Source organism: Leucopleurus acutus (genome assembly GCF_964270905.1).
Source record: "Leucopleurus acutus genome assembly, chromosome: X".
In the NCBI taxonomy this organism is placed as follows: domain Eukaryota; kingdom Metazoa; phylum Chordata; class Mammalia; order Artiodactyla; family Delphinidae; genus Leucopleurus; species Leucopleurus acutus.
The window spans coordinates 7701707-7717250 of record NC_139148.1 but is presented as its reverse complement, the minus strand read 5'-3'; the positions used below and the strand labels follow the sequence as shown (position 1 = coordinate 7717250).

The window sequence follows — 15544 nt, the reverse complement described above, 5'->3', positions numbered from 1 at the left end:
ATATGGTCACCTTATCTTTGATAAAGGAGGCAAGAATATACAATGGGGAAAAGACAGTCTCTTCAATAAGTGGTGCTGGGAAAACTAGAGAGCTACATGTAAAAGAATGAAAGTAGAACACTCCCTAACACCATACACAAAAATAAACTCAAAAAGGATGTAAGACCTAAATATAAGACCAGACACTATCAAACTCGTAGAGGAAGGCATAGGCAGAACACTCTATGACATAAATCACAGCAAGATCCTTCTAGACCCACCTCCTAGAGAAATGGAAATAAAAACAAAAATAAACAAATGGGTCCTACTGAAACTTTGGCACAGCAACGGGAACGACAACCCTCGGAATGGGAGAAAATATTTGCAGACGAATTAACGGACAAAGGATTCATCTCTAAAATATATATAAACAGCTCATTCAGCTCAGTGTCAAAAAAATACAAACAACCCAATCAAAAAATGGGCAGAAGACCTACATAGACCTTATTCTCCAAAGAAGACACACAGGTGGCCAGGAGGCACATGAAAAGCAGCTCAACGTCACTAATTATGAAAGAAATGCCAATCAAAACTCCAATGAGGTATCACCTCACACCAGTTAGAATGGGCTTCATCAGAAAATCTACAAACAATAAATGCTGGAGAGGGTGTGGCGAAAAGGGAACCCTCTTGCACTGTGGGTGGGAATGTAAATTGATACAGCCACTATGGAGAACAGTATAGAGGTTCCTCAAAAAACTAAAACTAGAATTACCATATGATCCAGCAATCCCACTACTGGGCACATACCCAGAGAAAACCATAATTCGAAAAGACACATGCACCCCAATGTTCACTGCAGCACTATTTACAATAGCCAGGTCCTGGAAGCAACCTAAATGCCCATCGACAGACGAATGGATAAAGAAGTTGTGGTACATATGTACAATGGAGTGTTACTCAGCCATAAAAAGGAACAAAACTGAGTCATTTGCAGAGACGTGGATGGACCTAGAGACTGTCATACCGAGTGGAGCAAGTCGGAAAGAGAAAAACAAATATCATATATTAACGCTTACATGTGGCGTCTAGAAAAATGGTACAGGTGAACCAGGCTGCAGGGCAGAAATAGAGACAGAGGTGTAGAGAACCAACGTATGGACACCAAGAGGGGAAAGCACGGGAGGTGGAGGTGGTGGTGGGGGGGGGGGGGTGGTGGAATGAATCGGGAGATTGGGATTGACGTGGATACACTAATACGTATGAAATAGATAACTATTCAGAACCCGCTGTATAAAAAAATAAAATAAAATTCAAAAAAATGCTAATAATAAAGTGAGTTACAGGCTTCTTGGGGCCCACAGCTGGTTGCGGCACCGTCTGGAAGCGTTGCGCTCGTCACTGCTGTGTTCAAGGAAAAGGGAAGGCAAGAAAGTATCAAAGGAGAGATGGAATTGGGAGAGCCCCACGCTACTAAGCCATTTGTGGATGCTCACCCGGGTCTAATACGAGTGACAACTGGCCAGAGAATCAGGGGGAAATTGGGGCTGGGGGGATGGCGCCTCAGTTGCTCTGTTATGTCTCCGAAAACAGGCGCACCACACTCAACCCCTTCTGTGAGTCTCACATCATTTCCTTGCTTTACGGCGGCTCTGTCAACTCTTGCAGTCCTCCTGGTTTAAATGTTTACAGATGGAAGTGAAAAGAGGTGAGAGAAAATTCACAGGATTTTTCATGTATATGACTATATATACGCGCGCTTATTTTAAGACTCACTGATGTGCACCTGCAAATACCGTGCACCCCAGATACAAATCGTAGGAGGTGAATTTTCACAATTAACAAGATATCTTCACGTTCGTCTCAACTGTGAGACTACCGTGAACAACGTTGACCTGAAAAGTCGGAGACGGTATTTAGTAGGATTCAGAAACAGCTGTCATGGGGCCGTGAACATCTTGAAATGCTGTGCAGGTATTTGTGGGTTAGTAGGGATATGCGTTTGTGAGTTTCTTTCTACAGAAATGTTTTATTAGAGTCTCAAAGAGGTAAGAGCAAAGAAAGATGAAGGGACGTGCTTCTTGGGCGTATGGTTAAGGTGTAAGTTGCCTCAAAAGAACTAACCCTTTGACTTGCAAATCCCCTGAAAGGGAAGAAGGGGAGGCAAGTTGAGCGCCCCTCAGGAAGTGGAGGGGCCCAAGCCCTCTGCCGAGAGTTGGTGAAGGAAATTCACCAGAGTCCGGAAACGCCACGACAGCCCGGTCACCAGGGGGCTGGGGAAAGGTTCGATTAGCGCGGAGATTGGTGGGCGGAGAGGAGAGTCGGGCCCAGCACCAAAGAAATGCTTTCAGCATCAGCCAGCTGAAAAGCAAGACGGCTTCCTCTTTCCTACCTGTTCTTCCAAAGCCTCCTACATCCGCAGCCTGCCCCTCAAACCACAGCCTGCAGGATGCAGCCGGGGTGCAGCCCTGCTCTTTGGAACCAGCCATGCTAGGGATGCAGCTGGTCACAATCCCTACTGATGCTTTGCTCAGAGCCACCCTGGGCCCTGAGCTGCCCTCAGGTGCTGCCACTCCAGGGTTCTCTTAGGGACACATGTCCTGACTCACTGAAGTACGCCCAGGAGAGTACTGGGTCACAAACAACCCCAACGAGCGTTGTCTTTGGTCCCCTGTCAGAAGTTGCCCTGGTGCTGGCCAGTCTCTGCTGGCCTCACTCCCAAATCGGCTGGGCAGTCGATGAGAGGAGCAGATTATCGGGCACGTCCTCCCCGTGGCAGTGGCACGAGCGGGGCAACAAACCCTCAAGGCCTTGTAATGCCTCCTCTGGCCACTGGCACGTTACCGTTTCAGCCTCATTCTAGTGGCCAAAGCAGGTCACGTGGCCAAATCCAAAGCTACGGGGTAAGAGAATTATACCCCGTGTCTTTAGAAGGAGCAACTGCAAAGTCACCTAGACGTGGATCCAGGGCAGGGTGAGGAAGGAGGAGAGGCAAGAAATGCAACCCACTACATCTGCGTTAGTGAAGTCAGTTTCTCATACGTGACCCGGGTCCCTCCCTCACCTCCTGTGAGTCTCAAAATGGATGAGATCAAACACTGAACGGTCATCATCGTGAGAACTGGGGGAGGGATCCGTGGTTACTTGCTTGCTTTTCGTCCCACGGCACCTAGTAACACGTCGAGCACCTAGACGGTGCTTAAGATCCTGGACGGAACAATCCTCGCTGCTCCTAGCCGCACTGAACGGGATTTGCAATATAACCACCTTAGTCGGTCTTTCCACTTAGAGCACACAGCAGGAACATATAATAATAACTACAGGTTGCCATCCTAGTTATAGGCAGGAGACGGAGCCCTTGAGATGACTGGTGGCCTCCCTGAGAAGTGACAGAGCTCTCCACTTGTGGTTCAGATAACCGAAAACCCTGCGACCTTAACATTATGCAGATCTACCCCATGCTTGCACCAAAGAACCCATCACGTCTGCTTGGCTTTGCAGGTCTGTGTAACTCGGCCGATAGCTGGATGATCGTGCCCAACATCAAGCAGAACCACTACACCGTCCACGGTCTGCAGAGCGGCACCAAGTACATCTTCATCGTCAAGGCCATCAACCAGGCGGGCAGCCGCAGCAGCGAGCCTGGGAAGTTGAAGACAAACAGTACGTGCCGCCAGCTCAGCAGAGCTGTCGTGTCTCACCTGCTCTCCTTTCAGCTGCCTCTAGCGCCCCTTCTTTTCCTTTTCTCGGTCGCGGGTGTCGCTGACAGCCTCAGAAAGCAAGCAAAGAGCCAGTGTGCGATCGTGGGTTTTGCATCAGATTCCTCTCGGTTCCAAGCCTGACACAGAGTCGGGGCGCTGTAACTGGCAGACAGTATTCTTCTCCATAGCGGAATAGCAAATTACTAACTCTTTTCTTCAGGAATTCTCTTACTCCAGATAGCTGTCCAGGCCTGTGGTTCGCACTCAGAGGTGATTCTGGTCCCCCGAGGGACACTGAGCCACGTCTGGAGTCATTTTTGGTTGTCACAGCTGGGATGGATGTTACTGGTGTCTAGTGGTTAGAGGCCAGGGATGACGGGAAACGTCCCACAGTCCTCAGGATGGCCCCTACAACACAGGGCGAGCCAGGCGGTACGTGCATCTTGTAACACTGTCATCTCCCCCTCTCTGCCCACCTGTGTTTTATTTTATGCTCATCTTTCTTTACATCCTTCTGAGCTAGAAATATTATGCTGTACAATGTGGTATTTCTCTGTAGAAGACCTCCCAAGAGAAAGTCACTTGGAGTGTGTCAATATCGCAGCGCGTTGTAGGGTTGCCAGCCAACAGGAACTACTTTTTAAGAGGAACCCTCATTTAAGCTAAATCCTTGATTTCAGTAGTCAAGTAACTTTATCCCAGGTATACGTGTTTAAGGTACGTAACTCTTAAACGTAAGCTAATTTCTCCTCTCCGTGTTCCTCCTGGTAAAGAAGAAAACGTCCTCAGAGAGTAACTAAGAAAAAAAATGAGTATATACCTATACTGAGGTTAATTCTATAGAGTAGATCTAAGAGGCATCTTGTTTGTAATTCGCCGGTTTTACCAAACATAATGTATTCATTTCATATAGACAGGTAATGTCATCTTCTATGTCTAGACATGCAGTCATTGACCAGATGTTATTAGCTTACGCACAAGAGGTCGGTAAACTTTTTCTGTAATGTGCCAAATAGTAACTATTTGGGGCTGTGCAGGTCAGATGGTCTTGGTCACAGGTATTCAACTCTGTCGTGCAAAAAGCACGGCATGGCCGTGCTTCGTCAAAACTTTATTGACACAGGCAGTGGGCTGAATCTGGCCTGCGGGCTATAGTTTGTTAAACTCTTAGGTGTACAAGTCCTACAGTGCATTGAATTGTTTAGCCAAGTCAATGATTAATTTGTTCCCTGCGCTCATTTGCCCTCATCAAAGCGAAAGCCTTGAACCTAGACAGAGTAGGTCATAGTTTCCTTGAGAAACACATCCGAGGCGCAAGTGGAGTTTCTTCCGAGAAGGCAGGGGGTTGGGCCTGACATCAGATGGCATGACCCTGCTCCATGCATGTGTCGGTGAAGCCGGGAGCTGAAGCAAACACGATGTAGTTCACCGTTAGAAGGCCAGTCTGTTCGGTGGCTGTAACGTTCTGGTCTTCCCTCACTGGAAGAAGGGCAAGCAGAACACGGCCTTCATGGTCAATGATGGGTGCGCGCCTTTATGGAATGCCTTCCTAATCCGCCCATTAGGGTCCAATGATTTTTACGCACGTTCTATCTTCCACCTTTTTTTTTTTTTCCTTTTTTTCCAATTTTATTGAAGTACAGTTGATTTACAATGTTGGGTTAATTTCTGCCGTACAGCAAAGCAATCCAGTTATATACACATTCTTTCTCATGTCCTTTCCTATTAATGGTTTATCACACCATAAGCCAAACCATCTTCAGACTCTTCTTGTCTTAGTTCATACTTTATCCCTCATAGTTGCTGGTGTGATCGTTCCTGGGGACAGTTTTTTTTTTTTTTTTTAAACAAGCCAAGGCAGAATTTAAACTACACATGGAATCCAGCTTTGAGAATACCCACTGCCTGCTGGGCACTTGAGGATTTTCTCAGCTCCCCTTTAAGCTTTTCTCCGATATGAACAGAAATCTAAAATGGGTCAGCAAAGTACAGCCCGTGGGCCAGACTCAGCTGCCTGTTTTTGTAAATAAACTTTTACTGGCACAGAGCCACGCCCATCTGTTTACCTATGTCTCTGGCTGTCTCCATGCGAGGACAGTAGCGTTCAATGGCCCCGGAAGAAAACACGTGGCCAACGTAGCTGAAAATATTTCCTATCTGGCCTCTTGCAGAAAAAGTGTGCTGGTCCCCGATCTAAAAGAAAGGATTTTAGAAGTGCTGATGTCATGTCTGTATCCAAGCAGCGACTAGAAATCCTCTGGCCTACCTGCATGCGATGTCACACACACTGCTCCAGGCTCGCTGCCTCAGTTTCTCAGCCATCGTGTATTGCCACAGTCAGATTTACCAGACTTTTTCCTGTGATTATCTGAGACCCGTGCACTGCGCGGAAGCAGCCTCCCAGCTGCCAGTGGCTGTGGAGTTTGAACATCATGGTGTTTGCATCACGTTGTACCTCATTTCCTGCCTTTTAAGTGCCTTGTACCGACGTCGTGTTGAATGACAGGGTGGCTGGCCTCCACACCAGTGGTGAATTCTCAAAGAAGTAACAGTTAACAACAAGATGTTCAGGTGCGATTCTCCCAAGATTTTATAATGGTTCCATTTTCAAAACACAAATGTGAAAGAGAGAGGACCTTCTTAAATATACAAATGAACTCACGAGGCAAAACCCAGGTGTCACCATCACGCTGTTTGCCTGATCTTGTGGGCTGAAAACCAGACAACTTCATGGTCACTATAAGCTCGTGAGAGGATTGCTTTAATTTGGAATAATCTCAAAGTAATATAAGCCCGTAGATTATTCTGTATGTGGAAACCTGCAGTCTTGACCTGTTTGGTTCCTGGTCTGCAGTCTATTGAGCGTGAACCCATTTTAAGCTGATTGAACATGGGAATGGTTGAAAATGAAGCCTTCATTTCCTCCTCCCTTCCCGGACGCTGTTCAGCCAGTACGTACCTGTGCCGCGGGTGTACAGCTGGGCTTCCCCCAGGATAGCTCACACCACATGTTCTGGTGGATCCTCACCCGAGCGGTTGTCGACTTGTGAGCGTAGCACCCCTGCATCCGCATCTTAGAACTGACTGACTGCGAGCCCATGATGGCAGGGACGTGCTTGTTACCATTTTCCGGTACTTTTTAAAGCTGATTCTGAAAATACGTTCGTGCTCGTGTTAAAATCAACCGTTCTTTTCATCTTCCGCTTTCTGTTTTGTAACCGTTTCCAGGCCAACCATTTAAACTGGACCCCAAATCTGCACATCGCAAGCTAAAGGTGTCCCACGATAACTTGACAGTAGAACGTGATGAGTCATCCTCCAAAAAGAGCCACACGCCTGAACGCTTCACCAGCCAAGGCAGCTATGGCGTAGCTGGAAACGTGTTCATTGACAGTGGCCGGCATTACTGGGAAGTGGTCATAAGCGGAAGCACATGGTAGGCAATTTTATCTAAATATATTCTTTCACGTTCTCCTCCATCCCAGATTATTACAAGGCATTGAACATAGTTCCCTGCGCCACGCAGCAGGACCTTGTCCCCCATCTCTTTGACACACAGTAGTTTGTGTCTGCTAATCCCAAACTCTTCATTTATCCCTCTCCCCTTTCCACTTTGGTAACCGAAAGTTTGTTTTCCACGTCTGTGAGTCTGTTTCTGTTTTGTCAATCAATTCTTTTCTATCATATTTTAGATTCCATACATAAGTGATATCATATGATATTTGTCTTTGTTTGACTTGCTTCACTTTAGTATGATAATCTCTAGGTCTGTCCGTGTTGCTGCAAATGGCATTATTTCATTCTTTTTTATGGCTGAGTAGTATTCCGGTGTGTGTGGATACACACACACACACACACACACACACACACACCACATCTGCTTTATCCATTCATCTGTTGATGGATGTTGTCCTACAACTATAAAAAGGCACATCTTATTCTGGACTTTGTCAGAGCATCAACACATACCAGGGTCCATCTTGAATAATGACATGCAGAAAATCTTGATCAGTCAGCTGTTGCTACAGTAATGCTGCATAACAAACACCCCAAAATTCAGTGGCTTCAACCAACAATAATTTACTATTGCTCACCGACACCCACATCTGTGGGTTAGCTGCTCGAGGCTAATCTTAACTGGGCCTTGCTTTAAGCTGGAGGTTGGATCTAGGTCTGTTCTATGGGTTTCTTCATCCTCTTTGGACATGTGGGCTACCCAGGCCACGTCCCTCTCAAGGAGCCCAAGAGCGCAAGCCCAACTCTGCAAGCACATTTCCAAGCACTGCTTGCATCATGTCTGCTAACTTCTTATTGGCCAAAGCCAGTCACGTGGCCAAGCCCAAGGCTAGTGGTGCAGGGAAGTATATTTTCTTCACGTGGAGTTGAGAGGAGGGAGTGGAAATATACCAAGCAATCATCTAGTCTACCATTCGGCCAATAAGAAAAAGTACTCGTTTTAACACCATCCGTTTTTTATTTACAGCAAGAATAGAGCCCTGGTCCCGGGGAGAGCTAGCTAGTATGCTAACACTGCTCTTCCATGCCTTAAAGCATGGGTCAGCAGACTACAGCCCTTGGGCCAAACCCAGCCCGCTGTCTGTTTTTGTAAATAAACTGTTTATGGGAACACAGCCAGGCTCGTCCTTTTCCACAGTGTCTATGGCTGCCTTTGAGCCACACAGCAGAGTGGAGGAGGTAAAACAGATTCCTGTGGTCCATGGAGCCAAAATGATTAGCTCTCTGGCCCCTTACAGAGTAAGTTCTCCAATTCCTACTCTAAATTCCTGCTCTTCATCACTTAAACTAATTTCTGTCGCCTTGTACGTTTTGTGATTCTAGACTGGGCCCATCAGCACAAATAGCTGAGAGCTATTTGGGGGCTGGGGGGTGAAGCAGTGATCCTTGGCCAGGACTCATTTCACAGGGCCCCTTAGATCCAGCCCAGTGCTTTGAGCCCATTGAGTTCTCTGAGCCTAAGGGGTGGAGGTCAGGGCAGTCTACGTGGGAATTAGTTAACCCTACCAAGTTCACCTTACAAAGCTGACCTTGCCTATTCCACAGCCATAAACTGCACCTCTCACCCTGGCCATCTGTCTCACAAATGCCCACTTAACGAGCTCCCTTTCTGAGCAATTATGATTTTTATTTAGCCAGCCCTTATCTAGCACAGCTATGTGCCAGGCACTGGTCTAAGCATTTTACGAATGGTAACTCATTTATTCATCCTAACAGCCCCACAAAGGTAGGTGCTAATATCCCATTTTACAGACGAGATGACCGAGGCCCAAGGGCACAAAGCTCATAGTGACAGAGTTGGGGAGTCTGTAATCAGGGTACAAGCTGTTAACCAAGGGTCCGCAAACGTTGCCTGTAAAGGGCCAGAGAGCCAGTATCTCTAGGTTTGCAGGCCAGATGATTTTTGTCTCAACTGCTCACCTCTACTGTGGTGGTGGGAAAGCAGCCATAGACCACACATCCATGCATGGGTGTGGCTGGGTGCCAATACAACTTCATTTATGAAAACAAGCAGAGGGCCAGATTTGGCCCACGGGTTGTAGTTTGCTAACCCCCGCTCTTAACCACCATGCTGTATTTTTGAAACATTATAATTACGCTTTAGGCAGGAGGCATAATCCTCCCAGACTTCAGACAATACTTCTACAAAGCTACAGTAATCAAAACAGCATGGTATTGGCACAAAAAACAGACATATGGATCAATGGAACAGAATAGAGAACCCCAAAATTAACCCACACACCTACGGTCAATTAATCTTCGACAAAGGAGGCAAGAATATACAATGGGAAAAAAGGCAGTCTCTTCGGCAAGTGGTGTTGGCAAAGTTGGACAGCCACATGTAAATCGATGGAGTTCGAACACACCCTCTCACCATACACAAGAATAAACTCAAAATGGCTTAAGGACTTAAACATAAGGCATGACACCCTAAAACTCCTAGAAGAGAACATAGGCAAAACGTTCTCTGACACAAATCGTACCAATGGTTTCTTAGGTCAGTCTACCAAAGCAATAGGAATCCAAAGCGGTAGAAATAAAAGCAAAAATAAACAAATGGGACCTAATCAAACTTACAAGCTTTTGCACAGCAAAGGAAACCATAAACAAAACAAAAAGATGGCCTACGGACGGGGAGAAAATATTCACAAATCATGCGACCGACAAGGGCTTAATTTCCAAAATATACAAACAGCTCATACAACTCAACAACAACAAAAACACACAACCCAATCAAAAAATGGGCAAAAGACCTAAACAGACTTTTCCCAAAGAAGACATGCAGACGGCCAAGAGGCACATGCAAAGATGCCCAACATCGCTAATTATTAGAGAAACGCATATCAAAACTACAATGAGGTACCACCTCACACCGGTCAGACTGGCCATCATCAAAAAGCCTACAAATAACAAATCATGGAGAGGGTGTGGAGAAAAGGCAACCCTCCTACACCATGGGTGGGAATGTAAACTGGTGCAGCCACTATGGAGAACAGTACGGAAGTTCCTCCAAAAACTAAAAATAGAGTTGCCTGCAATCCCACTCCTGGGCATACACCCAGACAAAACTCTAATTCGAAAAGATACACGCACCCCTGTGTTCACAACAGCACTATTTACAACAGCCAAGACATGGAAGCAGCCTAAATGTACATGGACAGAGGAATGGGTAAAGAAGATGTGGTACCTATATACAATGGAGTATTACTCAGCCATAAAAAAGAACGAAATAACGCCATTTGCAGCAACATGGCTGGACCTCGAGATGAACATACTAAGTGAAGTAAGTCAGAAAAAGAAAGACAAATACCATGTGCTATCACTTATATGTGGAATCTAAAATATGACACAAATGAAACTCTAAGAAGCAGAAACAGACTCACGTAGAGAACAGACTTGTGGTTGCCAAGTAGGGGCGGGGTAGGGATGGATTGGGAGTTTGGGACTAGCAGACGCAAACCAATACATATAGAATGGATGAACAACAAGGTCCTGCTGTAGAGCACAAGGAACTGTATTCACTGTCCTGTAATAATTACTCAGTCATAAAAAAGAACGAAATAATGCCATTTGCAGCAACATGGATGGACCTAGAGATTATCATAATAAGTGAAGCAAGTCAAACAAAGACAAATATCATATGATATCACTCATATGTGGAATCTAAAAAAAATGATACAAATGAACTTACAAAACAGAAACAGAGTCACAGATGTAGAAAACAAACTTATGGATACAGGGTGGGGGGAGGAAAAGATTGGGATTGACAGATACACACTACTATATAAAACAGGTAACTAGTAAGGACCTGCTGTATAGCACAGGGAACTCTACTCAGTACTCTGTAATGACCTATATGGGAAAAGAATCTAAAAAAGAGTGGATATATGTATATGTGTAACTGATTCACTCTGCTGTACACCTGAAACTAACACAACACTGTAAATCAGCTATGCCTCAAGGAAAATTTTAAAAATATGTATCCTGTAATAAACCATAAAGGAAATGAAAAAAAATACGCTTTAGGGCTAACTGTGGTGTACCTAACGACTGATAGTTTAATCTGTGCCTAAAAGAAAAAAACTGCCTAGCTTGAAGATGATGAGTGTTATAACAGTGTTACTTTTGAGATCAGGATACTAAAACACTTATTTATTTAAAAAAAACCCCCCAAAACAAACTTTCAATTCAAATCTTTGCAGACAGTGCAGTGTGTCTAAGTCCTGTCCAGTGTTGGTACAAGTCATGCAAAATCCAAGACATCAAATCATAAGCTTGGGTGTCTTATTTCTCCCAACAACGGTCCCAAGCAAGTAGGTTTCTTTTCTCTTGCCACCCACACGGTTCTCTTTGCCCAGAACATTCCTGTTCCAACATCCCGCTGGAGGGTGGAGGACAAATCCTTCCCCCACTCTGGGCCAGACTGGCATTTATAGTTTGTAGCTGCACTGGGACAAGATAAAAGCCCAAAGGAAAATACAGTGAATTTTTGCAGGTGCAAAAGAGCAAATATTTCCAGTTAATTAACGGGCTCTGTTAATCTGGGATGGAATCCAGTGTCTAAATAATTACAACCCCGTTAATAATTACTTATGATAAATGATACCTGATCATTATGATCTCATTGCCATTGATGAATGGTGTGGGGAATTCCACCAGACCACTTCACTTATACAAACATAGATTAGCACTACCTTGGAAACACCAGATGTCAAAACCAACTCGCGAGGAGGGGAAAAGGTTCTCAAATTAATCGCCAGGCTTTCGTATCTTTACAAACTTGTGTCCATTGCAGAAAATTCTCAGAAAGCAGTTGAACATTTCCTGGGAGGAAAGGGTGACGCTTACAATCAAATGCCTGTAATACCTTGATTTGCAACAGCTAATGACACAGATATTTTCTCGTGACATATAGTCCTGACTTGAAATTAACATGTACGTTATGATCCATGCCCTGGGGCATGTTAACACTGCCGAGAAACATAATTCTTATACTTTCTGAATTCTCCGAGTCTCGCTGCGCACCTTAATGGAACACTGCCTTCTGCCTGCACCTTTCAAGCTCGGTGGAAAGATGTACATAGTTTTACAGATTAACGATAATATAATGGGGGTTTCCTTTGCTTAATGGACTCTACACGGAGTTATTTTCTTACTCTAAGGCTGTTAACGTGCTCTTGGTGTTTTAGAAAATGGTGCTAATGTGGGTTCACGCAAAGATTACTGGGCCCCGGGTTAAGCGAGTCTGGACTTTGCCCCTCTTTTTTTTTTTTTTTTTTTTTTTTTTTTTTTTTTTTGCGGTACACAGGCCTCTCACTGCTGTGGCCTCTCCCGTTGCGGAGCACAGGCTCCGGACGCGCAGGCTCAGCGGCCATGGCTCACGGGCCCAGCCGCTCCGCGGCACGTGGGATCCTCCCGGACCGGGGCACGAACCCACATCCCCTGCATCGGCAGGCGGACTCTCAACCACTGCGCCACCAGGGAAGCCCCTGCCCCTCATTTTAACCTCTTGGTTTCCCCCTTGCTACATGAAGTCAGTCATACCTGCCACAGCTGCTTCGTAGGGGGTTCAGTTAAGGTTCATATGGCAAAGAAACGTCAAAAGTTCTTTAACAAAAAATGAAAACAGTGTGTAGCAACAAGAAGGAACCAGTACAGACGTGCAGCTCTGTTGTGATGCAAAGGCAAGTGCTACATTATCTGAAAAGGGAAATGGCAGCCGTTAGGGTTCTGAGAACAACAGAAGTCATTCTAGGTACACCAAGGAGGAAGAGAGCCAGAGGCTTCCAGGGGCCCTGGAAGGGCTGGGAGCGCAGGTCAGGGAGCCCACTGCTCCAGTCCATGAAGCTGGAAAGCTACCCGCAGCCCAGAGACAACTTATACCCAGGAGTTTGCCTGGAAGCTTCCACAGACCTCACCTCTGCTGTCTACTGTCTGGAAAACGGTGTTTCCCCTCCTGTTAGAACTTCTGGATCTTGTGCAAGGGTGTCAGTGGCTGAATCTGATGCAGACTCTTATTGGAAGGAGGACTCTGGGAAATGCAGCCCCAGAATTGTCCCTGAGATGCAGAGCAGGATTGACGAGGGAAGAGAAGAGGCCGGTTTGACGGCGCACAGGCTGGTACCCTGGGCTGAACAGATGACCAAGTCCATCCTCTTTTAATTCAGTCACGGTGTGTTCTCTTATTGTACTTTACATCCAGCACATGATTTTCGAAAGAATGTCTTTTTTTTTAATCAAAGACCCATGACGTTTTTCTCCCTGCAGTGGGTAAGGTACCATATGTCAATATCCAGCTAGACTAGTTTCTCCTGTAAGAATGGAACACTCTGAATCACTCACTATTTATTGAGAATGATGGGGTTTGCTTATCTCAATAACTATGAAATACTACAAATATTATGGAGGCAAACTTCAGCAGGGTGAAAACAGATTCAGCAGCTTAGAACACTGTAGAAAGAATTCTAACCTTTTTTTTTTTGAGCAGTGAGGACATTTAGAATAAGGAGAATACCCACCTTCTCAGAGACAGTCAGATTTTTTAAAAGTATAGTAGGAAATAAAACCAAAGGGGCTCTTCTGGTGAGGAAAGGCATTAGAGGGTGTTACGTAAGTTTGTGGCCTTTTGAATCATTCTACGTTCAAAGTCTGATTCTGGTAGTTATTAGTCGTGTGTCACTGGGCAAAACTAATAACAATTAGTGGATATTATATGCCGGGCCTTGTGCCTGGGGTTGTACACGTATTCTTTCCTGAACTCCTCAAAATAACCCTGAGACACAATGACGGTCCCTGTGTTACAGATGAGAAAACTGAGGCTGGGAGATGACAAAGAACTTATCCCCCTAAATGAAAATCATTCTCCATGCTTGCCTTTTGAAATCATGGAAAATGACAGACAAGGCGTCAGGTGAAAAATTCAAAGAAGGTCAAAAGGAGAAGTCTAGAGTTGTGCTGTCCAATTTGTGAGCTCTTTAAATAGTTTCATTTCATTAAAATTGAATAAATTTCCAGTTCAGTTCCTCACTCACACCAGCCACAGTTCAAGTGCCCAATAGCCACGTTGCAGCTCGTGGCTACCATACTGAACAGAGCAGAACATGTCCATCATTGCAGAAAGTTCTACGGGACGGCACTGGTCTAGAGAATTCGTCGCGTGGGTCTTCGTGAACGTAAAAAAAAAAAAAAAAAAAAAAAGACAGCAAAACCCAAAGTTCCAATTCTCTTGTAACGTCTCAACTGAAAACGGGAATGTGGGGCAATACAGTGGCCCCTTTCTGCCCACTCTATGTTCGGAAGGGAAAAAGATGAGGAACGTGGGTCCAGGGTTCATGCCAGCTTTCACTGAAGAATGAACAGGGACGACAAGAGGATCCCGTTTTCCTGACCCCTGAGGACCGCAGAAAGGATTTCACGCGTGTGTGCAACATGGCTCATGGTTTTTGTCGTTGCTGTTTTGTGTCTGCAGGTATGCCATTGGCCTCGCTTACAAATCAGCCCCGAAGCATGAGTGGATTGGCAAGAACTCTGCTTCCTGGGCGCTGTGCCGCTGCCACAATACCTGGGTGGTGAGACACAACAGCAAGGAGATCCCCATCGAGCCAGCCCCCCACCTCCGGCGCGTCGGCATCCTGCTGGATTACGATAACGGCTCCATCGCGTTCTACGATGCCTTGAACTCCATCCACCTCTACACTTTCGACATCACATTCTCGCAGCCTGTGTGCCCCACCTTCACTGTGTGGAACAAATGTCTGACCATCATAACCGGCCTTCCCATCCCAGACCATCTAGACTGCACCGAGCAGCTGCCGTGAGCACGTGGCCGCGCGGAGCTGTCTTCCGGGGAATGAAAAGGGTGGTGGCCACCATTTCGGGGACACAGAAAACACAGGCTTCCAGAATGTGATTAAATCTCACCAAAAAGTATCCAGAAATCAGCTAAGATAGGACTCCAAACGGGCGATTCCTCCCTTTCACTGTGTTTTGTATCAAGTACAGGCTTTAATAATTTCTTCACCTTTTTTTTTTTTTGTATTTACAGGAAAATTTATAGATTATTTATAAAAGGAACATAACCAGGATTACAACTCTTAGGAATTCTCTGGTTTTGCACATTAGGAGGCCCGTAAGTGTACCAGCTCTTGACCACCTTTATTTCAGCACAGTGTCTGGGCTCGAGAAAAACGTTTTGTGTGCTTATCTACCCTTCTCACATCCTATGTCCTACGGATCCCATGGGAGGTCCTGTCACCCCAACACTGCATAACAGTATGCAACTATTTTCAAAATAAAAAATAGTTTTGAATCTAGTAGGGAAGTAAACAGGCTTTCTTACTCTGGTTTAT

The 15544-nt window shown here is 45.5% G+C and overlaps 1 protein-coding gene across 2 annotated transcripts in view; it reads left to right on the top strand.

Moving 5' to 3' along the window:
- The window catches only part of MID1 (midline 1), a 177470-nt gene extending 162404 nt beyond the window's left edge, over positions 1-15066 (top strand). Inside the window, exons 8-10 of one of the 2 annotated variants that reach the window (XM_082865238.1) lie at positions 3394-3642; positions 6909-7116; positions 14665-15066. In XM_082865238.1, the coding sequence (XP_082721364.1) occupies positions 3394-3642; positions 6909-7116; positions 14665-15013 (806 nt within the window). In that variant the 3' untranslated portion in view covers positions 15014-15066. Of the gene's footprint in view, positions 1-3372; positions 3643-6908; positions 7117-14664 lie in introns of both variants that reach the window. The other variant, XM_082865239.1, reaches the window with a different exon arrangement.
- Positions 15067-15544: the final 478 nt, after the last annotated feature.